We start from the raw sequence: 24,733 nt of genomic DNA, 5'->3' as shown, positions 1-24,733 counted from the left end.
TCCATTCTGGTTTTGATTCCTTGGCTAATTATCACGGTGAGTCCCGACATGGATCTATTTTGATAGCCAAAATTACCATAGTTCACTACATTCATTTTTGTAAGAGCCAAGAAATCAGCGTATACGGATTCAGTTGGTTTACATGAGCAGTTTTATTTGGATTGAATAAACAATTTGGTTGGAGGATTTAAAAATTATTAATTTTGCTAAATCCTCAATCATTTTTTTTTAGCGATTATTTGTAGAGATAGAATTCCTCTTTTTTTTTTTTAAGATTTTATTTATTTGTTTGAGAGAGAGAGAGAGAGAGTGAGAGAGAGCATGACAGGGGAGAAGGTCAGAGGGAGAAGCAGACTTCCTGCTGAGCGGGGAGCCCGATGTGGGACTCAATACCAGGATCCCAGGATCAAGACCTGAGCGAAAGGCAGTGGCTTAACCAACTGAGCCACACGGCCGTCCTAATTCCTCTTTACAAAGTGATTCATTCATAGTTTAGGGTCAGAATATTGACACAGCTTCAAAACTCTTCTCTGTACCCTAGATTCTTGTTAGCACTTGGCACTTTAAGGTGCTCCCATGTGAAAATGTTTAAAGCAGGTCAGTGGTAGGTCCTAGGATAATATGAAAGGAGAGTCAAGCATTCCATTTGGTTATTGAATAATGTTAGCTTTATTATTAGAATAGAATACAGTATGACATAAAATTAAGAGCTTTTGCTAAACTCTGTAAAGCAATACATGCATCTGCCATAAACAATCTCGATTCATATTAGGTTTTATTGCCACTTCACTGCACTAAGGTGCAATAAACATTCAGTGTCATCTTTTAAAAAATGTTCCTGGGAGTAAACAGGAACTGTCCTCTATAAGAGTGTATCTTTATTTTCAAGGAAGACTTAACTAGTATTACATGGTTTAGCAAAGCACTGTAGAAAAGCTACATAGAATAATTTGTCTTTGATAAATTGTGCAATCAATTTATACAATAGAATACTATCCACACATACTAACAAACTAAGAAATGATAGAAATGCAATCATTGCATAGCAGAAAGCAGACTAATAAGAAATATTCACATCTAATGAGCAAAATACAGACAAAATGTTAGCCATGAGGAGTCTGGAAGGTAAAATGCTCTTAATAAACACACTGAGTTAACGCCGAAAAATAACATATAAACAGCAACACAGAGGTTAGAGCCATATTTCATTTTATTTTCTATACATGATATCTACACATGATACCAGAGGATGAAACGTCCTTGGTTCAGTCTTTATTGGCCTAGCTCATTGAATTTAGGCAGGACCAAATCAAACAATAAAGCACATTTAAAAAAGAAAACCAGAGTTTGTTTAGGAAAACACAAACTGTTTTTTCCTATATCATTGGATAGCAGCTTTTTGAAAGAAACATTGCTCAAAACTTGGGTACAGATCCCAACAGACTTATTTGGCAATTATGCTGATAGGTTTATGTTGTAGTATTTATTCTAAATGTGGTTAGACTATGACCTGCGGATTCTGGATGCTAATTTTAAACATCTCTGAAATTCTATCAGACAAAAGGAGACTTCAAAAATACCTTCTGCATAAATATTCATTTCTAAAACATCTGGGAAGTAATGAAACAGACCAGAATTTTTATAGGGAGTATTAATGGACCTCTTGTAGTTAAAGCCCTTACATAGTAAACCTACAAATATATTGCTACAGTATAAATGAAATGTAATAATGTTACTCAATAAAAGCTATTTCCTGTACATTCTTTCATGTGTTTTTATATTTAATGCTACATATGGTACAACACCTATTGAGATAGTTGGTATCAGCAATTATAGCAATATTATACAGCTGATTTTCTAGCTCCAACTAATGCTTTTCCATTTTCTCTCTATTTTATAAGAGCCTCAAATAGGGAAATGTGGCATGACTTGAGCAGAGAGCAACTGATTTACTACTGCACACTGGATGATAGTTTACAATTATAGGCTTTCTCTATATAAGCGGGCTTTATACCCTTCTATTTTAAATTCCATCTGATTCCCACAGGCTGTTCTGTTTTTAATGCAGGCTCTAAGGTATTTCCGTAGCACTTCACAACATTCTAACAGCTAAGAGCGGTGAGTCCTACACAATATTGTAAGAACACAACTTTAAAAAAGTAAAAAATGTACAATCTCATGCTGTATATTTACATACATAATTTATATAATAATCTATATTTACTAATCATAAATTTCAATCTAAAGCTTTTAATGTATTGTTATATAAAATAATACATTCAACAATTCTAGAGCTTGCAAAATATGTTTGCCCCTCTGAAAACATCTTTTCGTAATGAGAATCAAGTGATCATTGGACCCATGTGCTATCTGCATATAGACAGGGTGGCAAAGGGAGTATTTTTTAACTGTTTTTATTTATTTATTTATTTATTTATTTTAGTTTTTGGTTTTAATGAGTGCATGTCTCTGTTAAAATGATTCCTCATTGAATCTAGTGATAAAAGCTCAGATGATGGTGAAGTAACTTATTTATTAAACCTTTTCTCTCTTTTGGATTAAATGTGGTTAACGGTAAGGAACTACATGTTTGCCTATGCAATTTTCATGAATTTTAAAATGCCTTTAACAACAGAATAATGCATTAGCCATTTTTAAACAGGGATCTTTAGCTTTGGAAACAAAGTGTTAAAGCTATACATCATCTTAAAAAACAAAACAAAATGTAAACCACACAGCAGTTTGTGCAATAAAGACATAGATTTTTAAAATTTCATTAAACATTTATAATTTATTCCTTGAAACACCTCCACATAAAAATATTTTTTGACATATACAGTATCTCTCTCTCTCTCTCTTTTTTTTTTTTTTTTAAGAATACTTGGAAATATATATCTACAAATGACCTGGAGTTAATAGAGTTAAAGTTTTATTTTCCTTCCACTTTTCCTCTTAGCTTGGACCTAGTCCCCCACCTTTCCTCTCTCTTCCATTCTGTCTCCTTCTGTCATGACTTTTCTCTCTTGCTTCCTCTCTCAGAATCCTGTCTCTCAGCTGTATGCTCTGCTTTGCTCAGGACTGCTGGACAGGGGTCTGTTGTTCTTGTATGAATTATGGAAATAAGGAAACCTTCAAATTCTTTAAGACAGAGGCAATAAAGCAGGTGGGAATCACTGCGTGGGAACAGAAAGCAATTCCCAGTGCAGAGGACTGAACAACAGAATGTGAATGAAAGGACCTATTGATGTGGGGTGGGGGCTTTTAGCTGAGGCTCTCTGTTTAAATATGTAGCCCAATAGACCAAGTTAAAGATTCCAAATAGCAGCGGGAAAGCTATTCTTGACAGTCGGTCAATTTTGCTGACGCTGTTAAAGGTTTTCTTGGGTTCTGGTGGTTTTGTTTCCGGCTTGACTTCTTTTGGTTCTATGGTTGCACTTTTAGCAATGGTGGCTAAGCCAGGGTCACCCCTGGCCAAATTAGGGGTGTAGCTGGTTGCTGTTGGAGCATAAGTGTTGTTTTTCTTAATGAGAGGATCCTTCACTTTCTTTGGCTGTAGAAGGAAAGAGTAAAAGCATCTTGTTCAGTCAGCTGTGGGAAGGAAGTTTATAAGTTGCTGAGCAAAGTGACCTTTACTTTGGAACCCAAACCCATTATTTGTTTAAAATGTGAAAAATGTGATATATGGCTGTATTATGGAGATGATTTAAAAAAGCAGACACAAATTCCCAGTTATAAAATGGACAAGTTTGGGCATCTACCATACAGCACAGTGTTTACAGCTAATATAATACATATTCTAGACTTGAATGTTGATAAGAATAGGTCTTAAATGTTCTCACCACAAAAAAGAAATGGTAACTATGTGACAGGAAGGAGATGGTAACTGATGCTATGGTAGTGATGGCTTCACAATACATAAGTGTATCATATGAACCACACTGTATACCTCAAACTTACACAATGTCACGTATCTTAATAAAGCTGGAAAAAAGTACCCAGTACTTTCCTGGCTTTCCCATCAGGAGGTAGAGTGAGATGACGCCAGTGTAGAAACCTATTCTCAAGAAGCTTTGTAGCCTCAGCCTTTACCCTCTGGAGACATACTACTGCCTCATGAAGAAGTCTGGACTGGAAAACTGGGTGACCAGACATCACGTGCAGGGAGAGGCCCAGCCAGTACCAGGCCCCAGAAGAATGAGTGGCTACTGCAGATGATCTCCCCCTGGTGGAGCCTCTTGTGTACTGCAACCATGTTGCTGAGCCCATAGTCTACTAATGGAACTACCACCAAGTTGTTCCCAGCCCCAAAGTGGTGGTGGTTTAAGGCACTAAGTTTTGGAGTGGTTTGTTTTACAATAGTAAGGTGCTGAACTATTAGTTAGCTCCTTCTCGCCATGTTGCCAGTGGGCAAGTGATCAAGCAGAGTTATTCAGGGTATCCCGAAGTCAGTTCTTGTTCCATGTCAGCTGCTTGTCCATGTTACCTGTACAATGAGTCACAACTGCAGCATTTCTTGGGGTTTCTGTCATAAAGAAATTTCTAAAAACTGAAGCAGATCATTGTTTACAGCTATGTGGTCTGATACAGTTGCCACTAGTCACTTGCGACTATTGAGAACTTGAAATGTGACTAGTGTGTAAGTATAAAATATGTATAGGATTCTGAAGGCCTATTATAAATAAAATATTTTTGGTATATTGGTTAAAGCATATTAATAAGTCACTAATTCTACACCTGAAATTAGTATCATACTGTACATTAACTAGAAGTCAAATAAAAACTTGAGAAAGAAAAAAAAAAAGAAAATTTAGTTGCACTGGTTTGTACTTTTTAATTAAGGCTAATTAGAAAATTTTAAATTATATATATGGTTCACATTTGTGACCCACATATTTCTGCTGGACAGCACTGGCATAACAGAGTAGTTCTCTTTCTTTTGTGCACACTAAACCACTAGTTAAAAATTTTTAAAGGGCAAATCTCTTGTGCACAATCTCATATTTTCAATCAGAATTCCTCAAGAGCAGAGTCTGGTTACAGAAACTGCAAAAGGGTATACAGAGAATACTGATGAGCCTCTAAACTTGACCAACCAGACTCAATGCTCTCTGGAAAATCTGTATTTTTATTATTGAATCAGAATAAAATATCACTACCAGAAGACCTGTTGCTTTTCACAAGGCACACTAGTCAGGAATTTTAACAGTTTAATTTTTTTTTTTTTAAATTATCCAGCCCTGTGACCTGCTATTCCCCCCCACAAATCCTTAAGAATTATATTAGGACATGACAAAAAGCCCAGAATTTTTTCTTTCTAGTATAACGTCATTAAAAGTAAGGCCACTTAGGGGCACTGGGTGGCTCAGTTAGTTAAGAGTCCAACTCTCAGTTTTGGCTCAGGTCATAGTCTAAGAGTCCTGAGATCAAGCGCCGCATCAGGCTCCCTGCTCAGTGTGGAGTCAGCTTGAGATTCTCTTTCTCCCTTTCTCTGCCCCTCCCCCCACTCATGTGCTCACGCTCTCTCTCTTTCTCTCTCAAGGAAATAAATAAATCTTTAAAAAAAAAAGTAAGGCCACTTACTTCAGATGTACTCCTATTTTATAGTGAAGACAGATTTGGTTAAGCTTTATAAAGAGTGACAGAAATTTCCATAATTATTTGTACAATAATAATGCAAGTAAAAGTGATTCTTTCTTTCAATGTCAAAGTGACTACAGGTCAAAAATAAATATGGTTTAGTATGTCACACAGGGAAAGACTAATACCATATGATTTCACTTATATGTGGAATCTAATAAACAAAACAAATGAATAAATAAACACAAAGCAGAAAGAAACCCATAAATACAGAGAACAAATTATTGGTTCCCAGAGGGGAGGGCACAGGGGTGGATAGGCAAAATGGGTGAAGGGAAGTGAGAAATATAGGCTTCTAGTTACAGAATGAATACATCATAGGATTAAAAGGCACAGCATTGGGAATATAGTCAATGGTATTGTAACAGCATTGTATGGTGACTACTGGTAGCTACACTTGTGGTGAGCACAGCATTAGTGTATGCAGTTGGGGAATCACTAGGTTGTACACCTGAAATTAATGTAACACTTTGTATCATCTTTACTGGAATGAAAGAATAGATATGGTTTATTTCAACACAGTTAAACAGCCAAACTGAACTTGTGTTAGTCCATTTCTTAAAAATAAAAGTTCTAACATTGCAGACTACATTAAAAAACCATGCATGTACTTTAGATAAAATGGTTATGTACTCTATTGTGGAAGAGAGGCAATGGGTTCCAATATAATCAAAACTTGTTGAGTGACAGACATTCTGTTAGATAAACTGAAACAAATAATCTGTAGCAGGAATGATTCTTGGAGAAGAGTTTATATTATTGATATATTTCATTTTTCCTAGTCTCAAATTATTATAATACTCCAATACTAACGCTTCTCAAGTTAAGAACTTTTTTTTTGCAACATCATATTGAATACAATATTGAGAAATACGTGGTTGGCTTATCAGGAAAGAATACTTGATTATCTTTCTAAACTTTTGAGAATGTTGAGTTCCCCCATATTCTTTAAGAAATTGGTATTTCTTTTAGCAATTTACCATATGAACATGGATTTTAAGCAGGCTCCTGAATCCTCTGTTGATAATGTGATGACTTACAGAAAGTTGCTTTTTAATTTCAAGTTATACCATGTTAAAGACGGAAAATTTAACTCTCCTGAAAACACTCACCTGGTCATAGAAAACATATTTTATTCATCTTCTCTGAATGTCAAAATGAGACCTGGTTCACACTGTGCTCACACTCCCTGATATAAGCAAATGAAACTGGCTAAGCCCGGGGGAAGATTATTTTAGAGGCATAGATAATTTACAGAAAGTGTTATCTTTCTCATTGGGATGAGCTTAGATGAATTACTGATAAATATATATGCATATATATAGATAGGATAATGACACTACCTACATCTATATTTATATGCTGAAAAACATGGGCTGTATATTGATGGAGATTAGAGTATTTTCGATGAGACATAGCACTTGAAAAAAAAAATACAGGGTCAGACAGAGATAAATATAAGGTGGACTGTGAGCTCAACCAATGCCTCAATCCAAATTGTATGTTTTTCAGACGAAATTCATGATACTGATACTGACACTGATGAGACAGAATCAGAAAGACACTGGCCTCTTGCAGCAAAGAAAGTATTCAGCTAGAAAAGCAATCTTTCCCACAGTTGGCATATCACTTTTCTGCTGTCTATCACCCAAGTTTGCGTACCATTAATTCTGAAGCACTTTAGCAGACTATTTCCCCGATTCTGAGATGTGCATTTAAAAAGGTTCACATTTGAGACTCTGGGCTATGTCTCACACTTGGTAGTATCTTGTGATTAACTATTTTCCAGAGTTTGGCTCACTCTCCTTTGGGCTGCCCTTCTGTTCTAGAACAAATGGAGACCATCCATGGCTAAAGTACGGATCTGACCGTCACTCTGTCCTCACGCTTTCTCTCCTCCCTCCAACTGGTAAATGCAAATCCCTTCGTCTTGTCCTTTCTCTCTATGGAACCTGAGCCAAGGTCCTTGGTTTGCAAATTAAGAGAAAAAAAAAATTTTTTTTTTCATACTTAGCAAGCATGTTTGAAGACAAGTGAATTTCGAGGGCCTGGTTCAGGTTCTGTTGGCTGCCATAATGCATTCTACACAGACTTTCTTTTTGCTTTTACTTGTGTAGGAGACCACTGGGGTGTTCAGCTGATTCATCTGTGCCTGAGGGGTAAATCTAAAGGAGCTTTGACTTGGCAGCATCTTTTCTTTCCTACTTATGCATATATTAATGGCCCATCCTATAATAGCTAACACTTTAAATTAGTTTAAATATGGTAGATGTTTCCACCAGAAAGGATTCTCTTTTCTAGTACATCTGTGAAGCCCTGAGAAAAATACCACAGTTAATCCCTTTACTATAAACCCTTTTAGATTCTTGAATATCTTGAGACTCTATGATATAGAACGCAGCATTATTTGGGAGTATTCAACCAGACTTTATTCTTAGAGACTAACTCATGATACTAGTAATCTGAGGAATAGAATTTTGGGAAAAAGCTGCTATAGAGTGATTCCTCCTAGATTATTTCTAGACATCTTAGAATCTCTGTGTCTCTGACTTTGACCTTCTTTCTACCATCCCAAGACTCACTTGCATTTTGACATATTTTTCCTTCAAACAATAGAGGTAGAAATATCCTCACCACATGTGCTTTAAAATACACTCCAAATTAGGTTGTAATTTAGAGAAACAGTAATGAGCTTGACTTGATAATTTTCTATAATGAAGAATATTTCTGTGATTTGTGTATTATCCTTACAGCAAACCTTTAATTTGTAAAGGAAATATATTTCCTGTCCTTTACTTCACTGAAATTGGAGATAATACATTTTGTAAACTAAGTTCAACAGAGGCATTAGAGTTAATAATTTTTATGACCAAAGTGATTAAGCTTTGAAAACAACAAAAAGACTATTACTTTCAAGTTCAAATTACAATGGTATAAATTTATTTGCACCTAATGTCAAGTTGATTAAAACTGTTCTTAAATCAATAGAGACCCCAGGAAAACATATTTGAGAATAAATGTTTATGTTCGTCTCTCTTTTATCTCCTTCACTCTACTCTGCACATCGGCCCCCTTAAAATAATCTCTCTCTTTAGCAGTACCAAAATTGCCACAGCAGACAGTCACTTAAGATTTAGGAAACAGAGAATTCTCATTACTCTGTGTCTGCACTCTTCATCCATTTCCCAAAGTCCAAGCATGCCATCTCACAGGTTGAATAAAACATACCAGTGACAGATCATAGGGGATATTAAAGTACTCACCTTTTCTGGAACCACACTTTTGCCATCCCATGCATAACCTCTCTTGGTGAAATAATTGACTGTGGCAAACTCGATCAGAGCTGAGAACACAAAGGCATAGCACACTGCAATGAACCAGTCCATAGCAGTGGCGTAAGCCACCTTAGGGAGGGAATTTCTGGCACTGATACTCAAAGTTGTCATGGTGAGTACAGTTGTTACTCCTGTAAAGAAAGAAATTAAGTGAATCTGTGGGTTCACATCACAAAATTTGATCACTGAAGGTCAGTCTACTTGTGCAAAGGGAAACCAGCAGGACCATAGATACAGTGTTTTTTTAGTTCATCCCATTTTGATTTGGGATGGATGAGTTTTAACTTAACCCCAGTGTAGTGGGCTGTTCACTGTACAGCTTGATTGAGGGATAAACTGTTGGAGGGATAAACTGTTCTGCTATCGAGAAGCAGCTAATAAGATCATGAATTCCTTTAAATGGGTGCCTTGAATAAGGTATCCTCAGCAGAAAAGGAAGTAATACTGTCTCACCCAACTCCTTGAAACTGAAAGCACTGATCATCATTGTCTCGGACCCACAAGAAATTGCTGGATCCTCAGCTCTGTTTAATATTCTATCTGCATATCCTAAATGTATAAACCAAGAAGCCAAAAGCTTTTTGTTAATAATTGATAGATAATTGAATTGTTTTAGGATAATATCTTGTTACATTATTTTAAATTAATAATTTGAGGATAGTATTTTGTTACAAACTCTTCTGCTTTACACTCTCTTTCCCTCCTAATTCTGATATAGCTCCTCTTTTGAAGAAACTCCTGAAATATGTTGCATGTCACTTCCTTGAGGGCACACAGCACAGAAGTGACAAAATAAACCTTGGAGCACTCTTTTTCTCTGTTAATATTGCCTCATCTGCCCTCAGTCTGCACATCCATCCTTAGTGATTAAAGTTGCCAATATTCAAAGCAGTTTTCAAGTCAGTTGCTTTTAGCTTATTTGGATAATTAGTATATGTGATGCAGTAGGAATAGAATATTGTAAGATACCTTGCAAGCTATTTGAAAGGGTATTAAAAAATTCACAGTATTAAAAAAATTCACAGTAACCCAGTAAGCTATATGGTATGGAAAAACTTCTCACCTCTTCCCTTGACTAGTCCCAAACTTACCACTTACTAACTCAATGGCCACATAGGAAAATTCAGGTCTAGGGACCCCAGTCTCCATATCTGTAAGAGGGGTCATTTAGATTTCATTCTCTCAACTACCTATCGTTGCTGAAATTCTAAGAAAAATTTCTGCACAGTTATTCACAAGATTATTTGAGGATTAAATGTAACAATATATAAAACATTTTAAAGATGATAAATTATTGCTATGGAAGATTTTGTCATCAGATATGTATAAAACTTGTGTCTATGATTACACTTTTTGATTAATTTTTAGAGAATCAGTAGTATAACAAAGCTGGTAGGTAGTTCATTTTTCATAGCATTTTTTTTTTAAAGCTTTTATTTATTTATTTGACGGACAGAGATCACAAGTAGGCAGAGAGACAGGCAGAGAGAGTGGGGGAAGCAGGCTCCCTGCTGAGCCGAGAGCCTGATGCAGGGCTTGATCCCAGGACCCTGGGATCATCACCTGAGCTGAAGGCAGAAGCTTTAACCCACTGAGCCACCCAGGTGCCCCTTTTTTAAACCATCCAATATTCCCTAGTTTTCCGTGAATTTTAAGGTAGATGATCTTTGCAACACTTCCTACGTTAGGAAGTTAGAAGATTAAGAAGAAACACAGAGGTTGGGAGAAGGGGTGGGGTTATGGACATTGGGGAGGGTATGTCCTATGGTGAGTGCTGTGAAGTGTGTAAACCTGGCGATTCACAGACCTGTACCCCTGGGGATAAAAATATATTATATGTCTATAAAAAAATTTTTTTTAAATTAAAAAAATAAAGAAGAAACAGAGACTTCTATTAAATCACATTTTTGATACATGATCACAGATGTAGGAATGGACTTACTTTAAACTTTGGAGATGTTACAGAAAGTTCTGGAGCATTACCTATATTATATAACCAACAAATGGTTTAAGAAATAGTGACTGGTAAACAGCCCTTAAATTTACCTATCAATGTTAACATGAGCAAAGAGCAAGGTAATTAAATGTCAGTATTTGAGGAACAGAACAACCCAGTTTTCAAATCCCAGTTCTTTAATTGCTGAATGACCTTGGGAAAATTGCCTCACAATTCTGAACTTCTGTTGTTTTTTTTTTTTAAATTATTTCTTGGGGCGCCTGGGTGGCTCAGTGAGTTAAAGCCTCTGCCTTCGGCTCAGGTCATGATCCCAGGGTCCTGGAATTGAGCCCAGCATCAGGCTCTCTGTTCAACAGGGAGCCTGCTTCCCTTCCTCCCTCTGCCTGCCTCTCTGCCTGCTAGTGATCTATCTGTCAAATAAATAAATAAAATCTTTCAAAAAATTATTTCTTTATAAATTAATAAGTCTAACTCAGAGGGCTATTATGGGTATTAAATAAACTACTGTAATAGTGTTTAGCATTGAACCTGATACCACGAACAAAGTTAATGGCTATCAACTTGTTGATACAATGTTGAACAATGTTAACTGACAACTTCAGTCCTTGTTAATAAATCTCTGCTAGAGTGAATTCCATTTTTTTTTTTTCAAAATTTGGTTCATGTAGGCAACTGTCAGAAGCTAATTTGGAAATGCATGCTCTTAAACTAAATGTATCCATAAATTAAGGACATAAAGAGAGGGTGTGTGTGTACACGTACATGTGCGTGTGTGTGACAAAAAAGTGTTGAGCATCTACTGAGTTCCAAGAATTCAACCTGATAATTTACATACTTTATTTTATTCTTCTCAATCTTTTAAACAGCACTATTTTACTTTAACTGTACTATCATTTTATAGTCAACTGAATCTTTTTTTTTTTAATTTTTAAATTAACATATAATGTATTATTAGCCCCAGGGGTACAGGTCTGTGAATCGTCAGGCTTACACACTTCACAGCACTCACCATAGCACATATCCTTCCCAATGTCCAACCACCCCCTCCCTACCTTCCTCCCCTTGGCAACCCTCAGTTTGTTTTGTGAAATTAAGAGAGTCTCTTATGATTTGTCTCCCTCCCCATCCCATCTTTCCTTCCCTACCCCCCAAACTCCTTACTTTTAGGCAACTGAATCTTACACAAATGAAGATGGAACCTAAAACTTGGATCTATCTGGCAGCAAAATTACATGACCACATTGCCTCTAAATGACAGAGAGCATGGAGCAGCAAGATGACTTTTGAAGACATAAAACAGGCTTCAGCTTTGCTGCATTCTGGATGCCTTATACTAAACTGTTACAAAGTACAACTTTTGTACCTTTTCCTTTTCCCTTTGTGTATTGTTTCTTTAAATATCTGTGACCCTCTCAGACTTCTCATTCAGCACAGAGGAAAGTGCTGAGTTGAGACTAAAAACAATAGAAACATGTGTTCTAAGTAAATGTTAAAAGGCTAAAGGTCTTGGGAAATTGTATTTGTGATTGTACTGAACTTAAAACCTTAGAAATATATAACTTGATACACAGAAATACTTGCCATATTTGAGTTTACAGATATGTAGTTATGCTCACCGAAAGGGCATGAGTTGGCTGAGACATCAGATTGTTGAAAATGTTAAGAGCAAGGTTTTTGACTTATTAAACATTTCAAATGCTTTAGAGAATTTTCAAAAAGGAAGAGTAAGATTTATTAGGGTAAGAAGGGGGAAGTGTGAACATTTAAAAAAATCTTTTTCACTATAGTGTTATTGTTCATTCTTAAAAAATAAAATTAAAACATATGCTATTTTTCTTAATTTTCAGTGAATAAAGGGCTCAAACTGAATATACATATAGAAATAAACATCTTGACAAGAGTTCAGTATTTAGTGCTAGTAAATGGCTTCAACACTAGCTAATATTAACAGATGATAATTTTTTAAAAAGTTTGAAATGAACTACTCTTGTGCTCTGCAACTGAAAACATTCTGGATCTTAATATACCTGTGTTCCTAGGCTACTGTCAGAGCAAAGATTTGGCAGTTTCAACCTGGAAGCACTTTGATAAATTCAGAAGAAAAGACTCTCTTTAGGGCACTTGTAGCAAAGTCTTGCTTTTTTCCTGAGATAACTGATTTTCCATTCTTGCCTATTCTTGAAGAATGATACTATAGGGATCTCTGCACATGAATAATCTTCAGATTAGATTATAAACATCTTAAGGCTTTTTATTCCATAGTAGAGTCTTAAACATAGCACATGCCTAGTTGATATTCACATGCATTTATCTACATACATTAAAACAGCTTTCTATTTAAAGAAAGAGGTTTTTGGTTTTTTTTGTTTGTTTTTTAAATCACACCACAATGAGAATGGTAATTCTTTGAACCTTTCTATTGTGCTAACTTCAGATTTTAATGTATAATTATTTTTTTATTCTACTTGCAACATCACCAGAATAATATAACTTGCCCTCCAGACCCTTGCCTGTATGTCTTGATTGGCACTTACCAAAGACAGTCCTCGCTGGTACAGACTCTCTGTTGAGCCAGAATGAAACTTGGGAGAGAATAACTGTCATTATGCATGGCAGGTACGTTTGAATAACAAAATAGCCAATTTTTCTCTTCAGGTGGAAATGAGTGGTCATAACAACATATTCTCCTAGAGGGTGAAACATACAGTAAAGTGAGCAATTTGACCCTGAAAATAAATTATCTCTGGATTTTTTCCATCAACAGCAAAATCTTAGACTTAAAACATGTCCCATGTGACATCTGGTTCCAGAAAAGAAAACGTTTATCCAGGAAAGAACAGAGACATTATTAAAACACCAAAATGGGGTTGAGGATAAGACTGAGGTGCCAGAGATCTTATGGATATTGCTACACCCTTATCCTGGTGTATCAAACATGTAAGAGACATAGAGTATCTATTTACAGAATGACTTTAATGACCATGAAGGCAAAGTGTAAGATCCTGATGACACAGAGTAATGGGTTAGAACATATCAAATTCCCAGTTTACCACTGTGGAGGACATTCAGACTGTCTCATGAAGGAGCTTTGGTGTCCAACTTTGGGGGAATTCCCGTTCTAATGCCAGCACTTCCTTTCAGCTGCTCTGTGGCCCTGGGTAACTCATTTAGCTTAGTCTGATCTTTGGAATGAGGAAAGTGGGATATAATCCATGATTTCTCAAAATTTATTTTGAGGAATACCTCCACCAGAATCACCTGGGAAGGTTTTGAAACATTCATTTCTTCCGGTCCAACCTAGATAAACAAACCATTCTTTAAGGGAGGCAGAGGAAAATCCACTTCAATCTAGCTTTTGAACTGTTCCAATTCATAGCCTGGGCTAGGAAACAATGGACTAGCTGGGCACACTTAATGTCTTTGTATATATCAAAGTCTGATTTCATTCAGAAAAGCAGTTTCATTTACCAAAGCAATTGACATGCAACCCAAATTATAGGATTTTTTTTTTCCTAAACTGATGTTATATTTTTTCCATTACAAATCTTAGAAAATTTTAGTTTTATCCACTGTGAGTATATACTTAGCTATTGGGGGGGGGGGAGGAGAGAAATAGGTGTATTCTTACTAAGAAAACATAGCTTTCTTTGGCATTCAAATTATCTCACCTTTCTCCTTCCTTTCAACTCCAAATTTTGCCCTATGCAACCTGTGATTTATGTCTCAGCCCATGAACATCTAGCTTCAGCTCCTACAAATGTAGCTAAAACTGTTCACGACCTTTTAATATCCCACTCTTCATCCTTCTGCAAAGTAATCATAGAGGTTCCTGGTGTAGTTCTGCTTTTAGGTTTCTTCCACTTTTTTTTCGGGGGGCGGGGGGACTCTAACCAGGAATTTCCCTTCTCTTCCTGCCCCTAGACTCATTTGTATCTAAAGGGCTGCCAAATCTACAGCCCTACGTGACACTGCTTTCAAAATCAACCTGTATTCCCAAATATCTACTGGACATTTCAGAAATACTGATTTTTCATTGACATCACCAACTAAATATGTTAAACAACTGACTTTAGTTAACCTTTCCCATAAAAAAAAATAATGACCAGCATATATCTGTGCTGCTTTCCCATTTAAAATCTATCTCTAAAATTCATGATACTTTCTCATCTGTCTGTTCACTCAGACTAAAATCCTGGGATCAAACCTTGGATGTTAAGTACGGCTTCTGAGAGAGAGAGGAAGGAATCAGTTGATCATTACAATTTTAATTTCTCCTGTGCAGTATCTTTCAGTCTATCTCTTATCTCATGGTCACTGCTCTTATCTCTTTTGTAGATCTATTAACTGCCTTGTTTATCTCCAATCACTTCCTCATTCGAGTTTTCCCTAAATTTTGATGTCAGAGTAATCTTTTTAAAGCATACATAAAGTCTTAAAATACCTTAATAGATTCCATTACCTACATTAAGATTTCTCAGCCTCAGCACTATTGACATTTCAGACCAGGTAATTGTTTGTTGTGGGGGATGTCCCATATGTTTTGGGATTATTTGACCTCTACTCACTAGATGATACTAGCAAATGTCCCACCCTTCTCCAGTGTGACAATCAACAGTCTCCAGTGTTCCTACTGACAAGCAAACTCTATTACCTGCATTTAAGACTCTCCATATCATACTCTAATAAGCATTTCAGTGCCATGTTTCTTGCCTTACCATGCATTTCACATCTCAGTATCATGACCAACAAAATTCTCTACTTCACATCTATTATTGCTGAGTATTCTGTTCATCTTTGGGTTGGGTTCAGTCCATAGCGGAATAGGAAGAAATGTGCTGTAAAGGAAAGTTTATTAGCTTTGGAAGCAAATGGATTTGGGTTCAGAACTTAGATATGCTATTTTCTTTCTGGATAGCCATGGGTAACTTGCTTACAGTTTCTAATCCTCAGTTTCCTATTCTATAAAAAAGTGAGAAGTATGGGCGCCTGAGTGGCTCAGTGGGTTAAGCTGCTGCCTTCAGCTCGGGTCATGATCTCAGGGTCCCGGAATCAAGTCCCGCATCGGGCTCTCTGCTCGGCAGGGAGTCTGCTTCCCTCTCACTCTGCCTGCCTCTCTATCTACTTGTGATCTCTCTCTGTCAAATAAATAAATAAAATCTTTAAAAAAAAAAAAAAGGTGAGAAATATATTGTGGGGAGAATAAAGAATAAGGGCTCTAATTAAGATAATGCTATGTAAGAGTTTCAAAATAAATTTTGGCTCCCTTCTCCATTTTCTTCTCTTTTCCCTCCAATCAGAATTGGTAAAAATATTGGTAAAATAAATGCATTTACTCTTTATAGGAGAAAATCATTCACACACACAAGTATGCTTTCACTGCTAATTGTTAATAACAATTGCCATTGACTGATCACTAGTAAGTAACTTCAAATTTATTCATAGCTTCTGTTTACATTTATGATAAAATCTCACACTTTTTATTTTAGCTAACTTATATCCTTCTATCCCTTTCATCAAACTGACAGTTAATTTGGAAGAGGACAGTTCTTTAAATATAGCATGGTTTTACATACTTTAAGTATTCAACATCTGTGCATGGTGAAAAGGGACGCATTGAGGTGTAAGGGCACTCACTTAAATTAACATCCATGAGACTCTCTCTTTGGGAGGGTAAATTCAATGTTTACTAATTTCTTTCTTTTTTTTTTTTTAATGTTTACTAATTTCTTCTTGGTTTCTGTAGATACCCTGGGTGATGACTCCAAGGTCATCTGAAAGAAATGAGTGATTCAAATTTCAGAAAAAGGCAGAAAACCAATTTTTCCAGGATTACTAAAATGTAGTCTTGTGTGGACATGGCCATGTTACATTTCACCCTCTCAGGAGTATGCATTATTATTCCTAACCATTCATTCAACTCTGGTTTACAAAATGTCATCAGCTCAAAGAAAAAATTCCATCTTTCATATAATGTCAGAAAGATGAGTGTCTATACATATTCCATTATCATCTTTTGTTGTTTGCAATGTGACATTTTAGGAAGATTCTACAGAGAATATTATTTTGGAGGAGCTATTATTCCACATTATATTTGTTCTATAAACCACTTCCTCACTAACAAGTTAGAGAAAGAATAGGAGGATTTCAAATCTATTGAAATCATTTTCCTAAGTTAAAAAAAAAATCTAAGAAGTTTTGGCACAGAACATGTAAGTAAGGAGAAAAAAGGCAGCAAAATCAGAATCATGTTGTAATAGTTTAAAAATAAAAGAAGAGCACAACAACAAAGAAATCAATCTCCTAAATTGAATTGAAAGAAATCTCTAGACATCAAGTGCTTATACACTAAGCATGGCAAATTCTTTTCCTCTAATTCAACAGTCTAGAAGAATTGTAATTCAAATATCCTTGCATATCATGTAACCCTCAGGGAAGCTTGTAAATTAGATGTGACAATATTTCTGATACATTACCATACAAAATTAAGGAGAAGAAAGAAAAGAAGCAGGGATAGAATTCTATAAAGGAGCTTGGAGGGTTTGTTTAGTAAATGGCTTTCATTTACTTGAAGAGTAAATACTTTGCTTAACTTTATTTGACTTCAGTTTCCTAATTTGTTCGATTAAAATAATAGTGCTTTACGTAACTATTTCCTAGGATGCTGGGAGGATACAATAAAATGATAGATACAAAAGTCATTAAAAAAAAATTGAGTCATGTGCAAATTGAGAGTGCAAGATAGAAACGATAGAAATATATTCTCTCCAGCTCTAGAAAGCAACCATTCATGTCAACAAAGTTGTAATGAACATTAGGTTCCTATAAATCGGTCCCTAATAGATAACAGATCCTTAATAGATCACTTTCCTTCCAAGTATTCTTAACTTTGTGTTTTCTAAGCTATGTATTTCCCAAGTTTTTATGCTGCTTTTTAATAAGAATGAGAAATCAAAAATATCATTGAGGGAGGAACTGGTACTTTAATATCTGTGTCAAAGAGTTCTGGAATAGAAATAAGAAAAAAAAATGGCTAGAGTTCTAGGCTACTGAATCTAGACCTGTCTCTTCATCTGAAATATGAATTGACTAGATAACTGCAGAAGTCTCTTTGCCCTACCTCCAATCCCTACTTTTTACATTTTATGGCTATAGTTATTTCTCTGGAGATCATGTACTAGGCTTTGTAAATGGGGGCTCTAAGGATCCTTGGATGAATGCCGATCACTCTTATTGCCCTGGTCAGGGAAAATGCTTGTTTTCCACATTCATTTTGAGCCTGCAGTGTCATCCTTAAATCAACACATCCAGGAAAGACTTTCTTTAAGAAAGGGGATCTCACAATTTCTCTTGGTCATTTGTTCTAAGGATAAATGACAGCCACTCATAAAGAAGAAACATTCTTATTCAGCAAGGCTAACCTAAAATTCCTTTGATCAAATCTGTCTTTGACTTTGGTAAATATGAAGGTTTTAAGGCACCATTATGTATTTTAAAAAGGCATTGTGCATTATTATATTCTTATTATTTTCTGGCCATGATTTTATCATTATGCCTGGTCACTGATTTAATTATTATATTTCTTTGGATAAGTCATATTTTCATGCTCTTTAGTCATTGTTATAATTTTTGTATAGGCTCTCCTTAAAAAATTACTTAGGAAACATAATGCAGTATAGATAAGGTAAGATAGATGAGATAAGGGGCAATGTCTGGGGTCCAGTTCCAAACTGCCTTCTCTGATACTTCAAGCAGAAATGACTTCTTTATGTTATGTCACTCCCTTGCACTAACTCTATCATCATTATTAATAGTAATATCTAATATTTATTACATAATTTTTATATGTCAGACACTCTGCTAAGCAGGTTACATGCATTTTTCTTATTCCAATCTCAGAGCAGCTCATGAAGTAGATCCTTTTATCATCTACAAATTGTGCAAGAGAAAGATGAACAGAGAAATGTCTTGCCAAAGGTCAGACAGTTAATAAGTAGTATAACCAGCATTTAAAACTTCACAGTATAATTCCAGAGTCCACACTCTTAAATCCATGCTGTACCACAGCCTTGCATTTCACACATGTCTATGTTGCCTGTTACTAGTCATGTGGTTGAACACTCTGCAGCTAGACTACCCCCAGGTTCAAATCTCAGCTCTGCCATTTCCTCGCTGTGTGATCTAGGAAAAGCAGTTAAATCTCTCTGGTTTCAATTATGTCCCATCTGCAATATGGATATAATAACGTTAATACCTATATCCTGGGATTGTCGTATTAGAACAATGCCATGAGCATGTTAGCTACTTACAGCAATCAATTATGAATTTGCTGAGGGCAGGAACTAAATGTCCTTCATCTATCTTTCCCAGGCCCAATTACAATGTCAAACAACAGAAAGTGAGTAAATGGTTGAAGGAATTAGTGAATAAATTGTATTGGATAACATAGAATTGTATTGGATTTGCGAGCTCACTGGACTCATCCTTCCACGTGACTTTAAAGGTTTTTCTCTGCCAGGTGAGTAGGTGTACTTCAAACTAACTCTCCAACTTACTGTCTTCTCCCAAATCTGGTGGCAGACCTCAGGAAAGATACTGGGACTTTAATGGTTTTGTACTGAATTTAAAAAATCCAAGCATTGGATGGAGCCTCATATTCCACCCCACTCCTATGTCACTGAAGTGATCTAGAGGTATTTGACTTGAAAGAGATTACTGGTAGTACCTATGAATGTGTGTTCACATGTAAGTTGGTTCAGGCAAGTAGGGAAACCCCTTCTAAGAGGTGATTTGAATTGCTTCTCTCCCTGCAGAGAATTTTAAGATAGAGGAAGATGGTTTTTTACCTAATCATTCTCCGTGTGGTGCTCTTTCTTGCTATCATTCCTAGTCTTCTGGCAAAAATAGGGAGGTAAAGCACTCAATTCCATTTAACTTAATATTTTTAGGACTCCACAAGGATATGTGAAATATGGAATTGAAGACCTTAAAAAGATCTTTGTTTCTTCCCACAGAAATCTATCAGGGTGGACTTTTGATGAGGTAAAGTGGACCCAGAGGAAGTGTTTAGTTCAGTGTTTTATTGTGAGGTTGAAAGGGTACACCAAACTGAACCCCTGCATCTGAGAATTTGCTCACTATTTTCCTCACCTCCCTTCCCTTCCTCCCCACCAAAATCAATTATGGGAATGACAAGAAACAGCTCTTATTTGTACAGATAAACTTGCTGCTTTAGCACAGAATACGTACTTTCAACAGACCCAGAGTATGAGGTACAGTCAGTTTGGTGATGGGGGGTTGGGCCACTGCCTCTCATCTCCTAGCTCCACGTATGCCTGTATATCATTTCTGAATAACTACGGTGTATGTAGGCTAAATCTTGATGAAGCCAGAAACATCTCCAAGTTTATCAGAATGAGCCACTCACTTTGCTGACATGGAAATTGGTCATAAAGAGGGATGAAATGACATGTCAAGGTCACTAGCACTACAACTAGAGTGGAGGCACTCCTTTCTTTGGGTAACCCTCCTGGCTTGTGTCTACTTCTGCTATTGAATGCATGCCACTGGGGTTGAGTTATTGTTGCTTTCACATCCCTCCGCCTTTATTCTAATGATAATGGAGAATTTCTTGAGGGAAAGTTCTATGTTTATTATTTTCAATGTTCTGGACCTAAAACAGTGATTATTTGGTTTCCAACAAATACAGATTAACAACATGAAAGTCAACCCCTGCAGCAATTCCTCCTTGATTATTCTAGGCTGGGTACATTTATTGTTTTATTCATTAGTTCACAATATTTATTTAGTGCCTCTTCTGTTTTAGCTACTATAGTAAATGATAGGGATACAGAAGATAGATATGGTTCCTGCCCTCACAAAAATGTTAATCACAGCATTTACCACCCATTTTGATAATTATAGTTTATGTGTTTGTCTTCCCTTAGACTTTAGATTCCATGACAGCAAGCTCTCTGCCTTGCCTATGATTGACTCTCCGGTATCTACCACAATATCCAGTTTATAATAGCATTTGATTTTTAAAGGTGAACACTGCTCATTTTAGAATGTTTTCCCACATAACTTATGAGTGAGAGAAATTTTCAGTATTTTTCCATGTTCTGGGATCTCAGACTACATACCATTTTGGGCACTTACCATATGTATGTTCTGCTTAGTGTTTTACATCATCTCATCTTTATTGCAAAAGTACAAAATGCCCACATTTTAGAGGAAACCAGAGTTTCTAGTTGGATAAATGACTTTGCCAAAGTCACAAGACTTCTATGTGGCAGGACCAGGACTTGAGGGCATATCTTTCTCACTACAAAGCCTAAAATCTTTCCACTATGCCACATGCATTTTTAACATGGGCAAAACTGAGCAACAATCTTCTCCATTTTTCAAAAGAAGAAACATAAATATTTGGGCTTCCAGAGTAGCCATGGTAGTGACAAAATAAGCAAAATGCAAATCCCATTAAACAAGGATTTTCCAATAGCCAGAATAAGATATATTGACCTATTACTTGAACTTGTTAGAATTATCAGGGTTCTAATATAAAACTATAAAACCTGAAATTTAAGGAAGAAATTTTTTCTGACAAGAATAGCACATCTGCCCTTATATATTACCAAACTGCATATTTTTAAAGAAATTACCAAAGTGGGTGAACTAATTTAAAATTTTAAAGACAGCTATAAAAACTTCTGGCTCTTGTTAAGCTTTCATTGATTGAACATAATTAAAATTATTGGGATTGAGGGAGGGTTAAAATCCAAATTTTTATAGTTTTCCAGCCCAACAATCACATTACATTTAGTCACAAATGGATATTTGCATAACTAAACTCTTATTTCTTGAAGCAACTTCAAAATTTAAAATTTGGGTCTAGCCGCTTAATAGTATATGCTCTAGTTCTCATGTATAATGATCACTGCTACAAATTCACCAAGATTCACTGACTTATAGATAGATCAGGCCTAGATAATATTAATAGCTAACATTTTTTGAGAGTTTTTTTATATGCCAGAAGCTATTAAGGTACTCTTCATGGATTTAATTTATACCTTCTAATAACCTTGTGAGGTGACCACAATCAACAGACAGAGTGGAAGAGTAAGAATTTAATCCATACATTCTTCCCCAAAGTTCACATTTCTAAATACTCTGCTACCCTGATCACATAGAACTAGCATCTTATGTTGCAAACCAAGAAACAGAGGCCAGAAGACATTAAGTGAGGAATACAAGGGCACAAATCTATAGAGTTTACACTAGTTCCTAGCTTAGCTGGTCGCAGGTTAGTGAAATTTTCTCTCTGTCTCTACTTGTGTTATTGAAGAACTTACTGATTTGTCACATTCTCACAAAAACTGTTTATATTTCTTCTGACATATCTGGAATAATCAACTGGCACTTACCTGTACTAGACTGAACAATTCCTGAGTCTACTGTTTGCCCAAGAAGATCATACTGGTTTAGGCGTGACCCATCTTCTGCTACAACCACTGAGCGTGCTGGCTCTCTGGTCCACTCATAAACAACTTCTGCTCTGGTATAGGCATCTGAAAGGAAAGGAAGGAAAATGTCCATGTGTCATGTTACTTTGATACTCCTCACCAGCTAGTAAGTGCTATTAGTTTCCTATTTTCAATTGCATGGTTCCAGAGAGCAGGCCAGGAAATAAAGAGCCCATGTCCCTTAGCTTAGAAAATTAAAACACGTTTTCCTGATTTGTTCAGTCATCTGTTCACTTTTACAACAAATGGTTATTAAGCATCTACAAAAGACAAAGGACCTTGCTGAAAAAATCTGTAACAAACAAGTTTCCCTGATGTTGTGGAATATGCACAGGAGTAATGGGGACAAAAACAGACAAGCTAATAAACACATAATTTCAAGTAGTGTTAAATGCCATAAAACCACACACAAGAGGCTAAGGGAGTAGAGAATGAAGGATGTGGGCCTATTTTAGATGAAGGACTCAGAGAGGGTCCTTGAGGAAATGACAGTTAAATGCATGACAGAAATGAGAGTAGGGTATGTCTTGGGGAAGAGTTTGCTGGATAGGTCAACAAAGAAGTTTCTTCCTCTGGTCCAGGTAAAAGCTTGATATGTTTGAGTTAGAGCAGGAATACCAATGTGACTAAATCTGTGTACATGAGAGATGGAATACAGTTAGAGGCAGAAGCCTGGGTCTGGATTATGTCAGGCCAAGGGAAGGTCATGATACATGTGAAATATAACACCAGAAATTCTACCAAGCACCCATTTTTAAAAGAAGTGTAACTTTACTTTCTTTTAATTAATTCTCCTTTTTATGGATGTTTACTATCACGATGATGATGTTGATGAGTTACACCATTTAGCTCATTGCACTTCTCAATCATTTTCATTCTCCGTGTTACTTTTAACCTAGCCATCCTTCTACATGAGAGATGAGGTCATAATCCTGATCCGTAGTTCAGGAAGGTTGGTGGGAGAGCTGTACAGAACGGGTGAGAAGGAGAAGAAGGGATTCCATAGCTTTTCTGGTTTCTAGTCACAGATAGAAAGTTGGGTACAACAGATAGTTGTGGGTACAACACATGGGGTGGAATGACAGTATATGACAGTATATGCTGTTAGATTTTTACACACACACACGGCTTTATCAAGGTAAAATTGAAAATAAAATGATAAGGTATTTAAAGTATACAACATAAAGATTTGATATACATATACACTGTGAAATAATTCATACCATTGAGCCAACATGTCCCATTAACTTAAATTTTGAATCATTTCAGCATTGCAATTCTTAAGGAGGAGGACTGCATTTGTTAGCATCTAAAACATGTTTATTTTTAAAAATCCCTCAAAGAAGTGCAGAGCACTAGTTGAGAAGAACCATATTGCTCACAGTTTGTAGGAACTTATATTCAGTAAAATATTTTTCCCATCATGGTAAATTTTTCTTTTTTAAATGGAAAGGTCTAACCTAAGAACACATCTCAAGTTTATGGTAACACAGAATCATTGATTGTTAACATGGAAGGACTTTAGAGGTTATATAGTTTGTCTCATTTTACAGATGACAAACTAAATAAAGCACAGAAACATTGAATGGCTTATTTAGGGGCTTAAATATTTAAATAGCTATTTAGTGGAAAAAAAAAAAAACAGAGGTAAGAGCATAGAATGACATTCTTTCTACCCTACTGTTATTAATAAGGATTTCCTAGGCAAAAACTGTATATTATATGCTCAACATCCAAGCAAGGGGATACTTAGTGGTCAGGTAATTTGGGATGAAACCAATTCTAAACCTCGTGTCATTTTTGTAACAAATAAAAAAACTCTTGCTACTGTATTGCACTATCATTAGCAGTAGTGCCTGAACTCTACTTTTTTGAACTTCATCATGTGTTGCTGATAGGCTGCCAATATAGTTTCAGACGATTAAAATTTGTTACCATCCCCTTTAAACTTCATATAATTCAATGTCTCACACCTGCAATCTCTTAGAAACTCCACTGTGTATGAAACCTACAATAAACTCAGCGTTGTTGTGAAAGTGGAGATGACATATTGTCCATGTCTCTCAATGGAAATCTCCCAAAATGCAGAGTGGACCCACAAGGCTAAACAGGGGATGGGGATAAACGAGCGCACTTGTGAGGAGTACTAGGTGTTTTATGGAAGAGTGGACTGACTACATTGTACACCTGAAAATAATATTACACAGTATGCTAACTAACTGGAATTTATTTTTTTAAAGATTTAAAAAAATATTTAGGGGGGGAGAGAGAGAGAGAGCATGAGA

At 36.0% G+C, this 24,733-nt stretch overlaps 1 protein-coding gene across 2 annotated transcripts in view; it reads right to left on the bottom strand.

Moving 5' to 3' along the window:
* Positions 1-645: 645 nt before the first annotated feature.
* The window catches only part of GABRA1 (gamma-aminobutyric acid type A receptor subunit alpha1), a 57,821-nt gene continuing 33,733 nt past the window's right edge, over positions 646-24,733 (bottom strand). For both annotated transcript variants that reach the window (XM_059417304.1, XM_059417305.1), the window contains exons 7-10: positions 22,350-22,493; positions 13,464-13,616; positions 8,901-9,103; positions 646-3,550 (exon numbers count right to left, since the gene is read on the bottom strand). In XM_059417304.1, coding sequence (XP_059273287.1) covers positions 3,239-3,550; positions 8,901-9,103; positions 13,464-13,616; positions 22,350-22,493 — 812 coding nt within the window. In that variant the 3' untranslated portion in view covers positions 646-3,238. The remainder of the gene's footprint in view (positions 3,551-8,900; positions 9,104-13,463; positions 13,617-22,349; positions 22,494-24,733) is intronic.

The sequence above is a fragment of the Mustela nigripes genome, chromosome 12 (assembly GCF_022355385.1).
Source record: "Mustela nigripes isolate SB6536 chromosome 12, MUSNIG.SB6536, whole genome shotgun sequence".
NCBI classification, from domain to species: Eukaryota; Metazoa; Chordata; class Mammalia; order Carnivora; family Mustelidae; genus Mustela; species Mustela nigripes.
The sequence above is the reverse complement of the archived record's forward strand: the minus strand, read 5'-3'. Positions and strand labels throughout refer to the sequence as shown.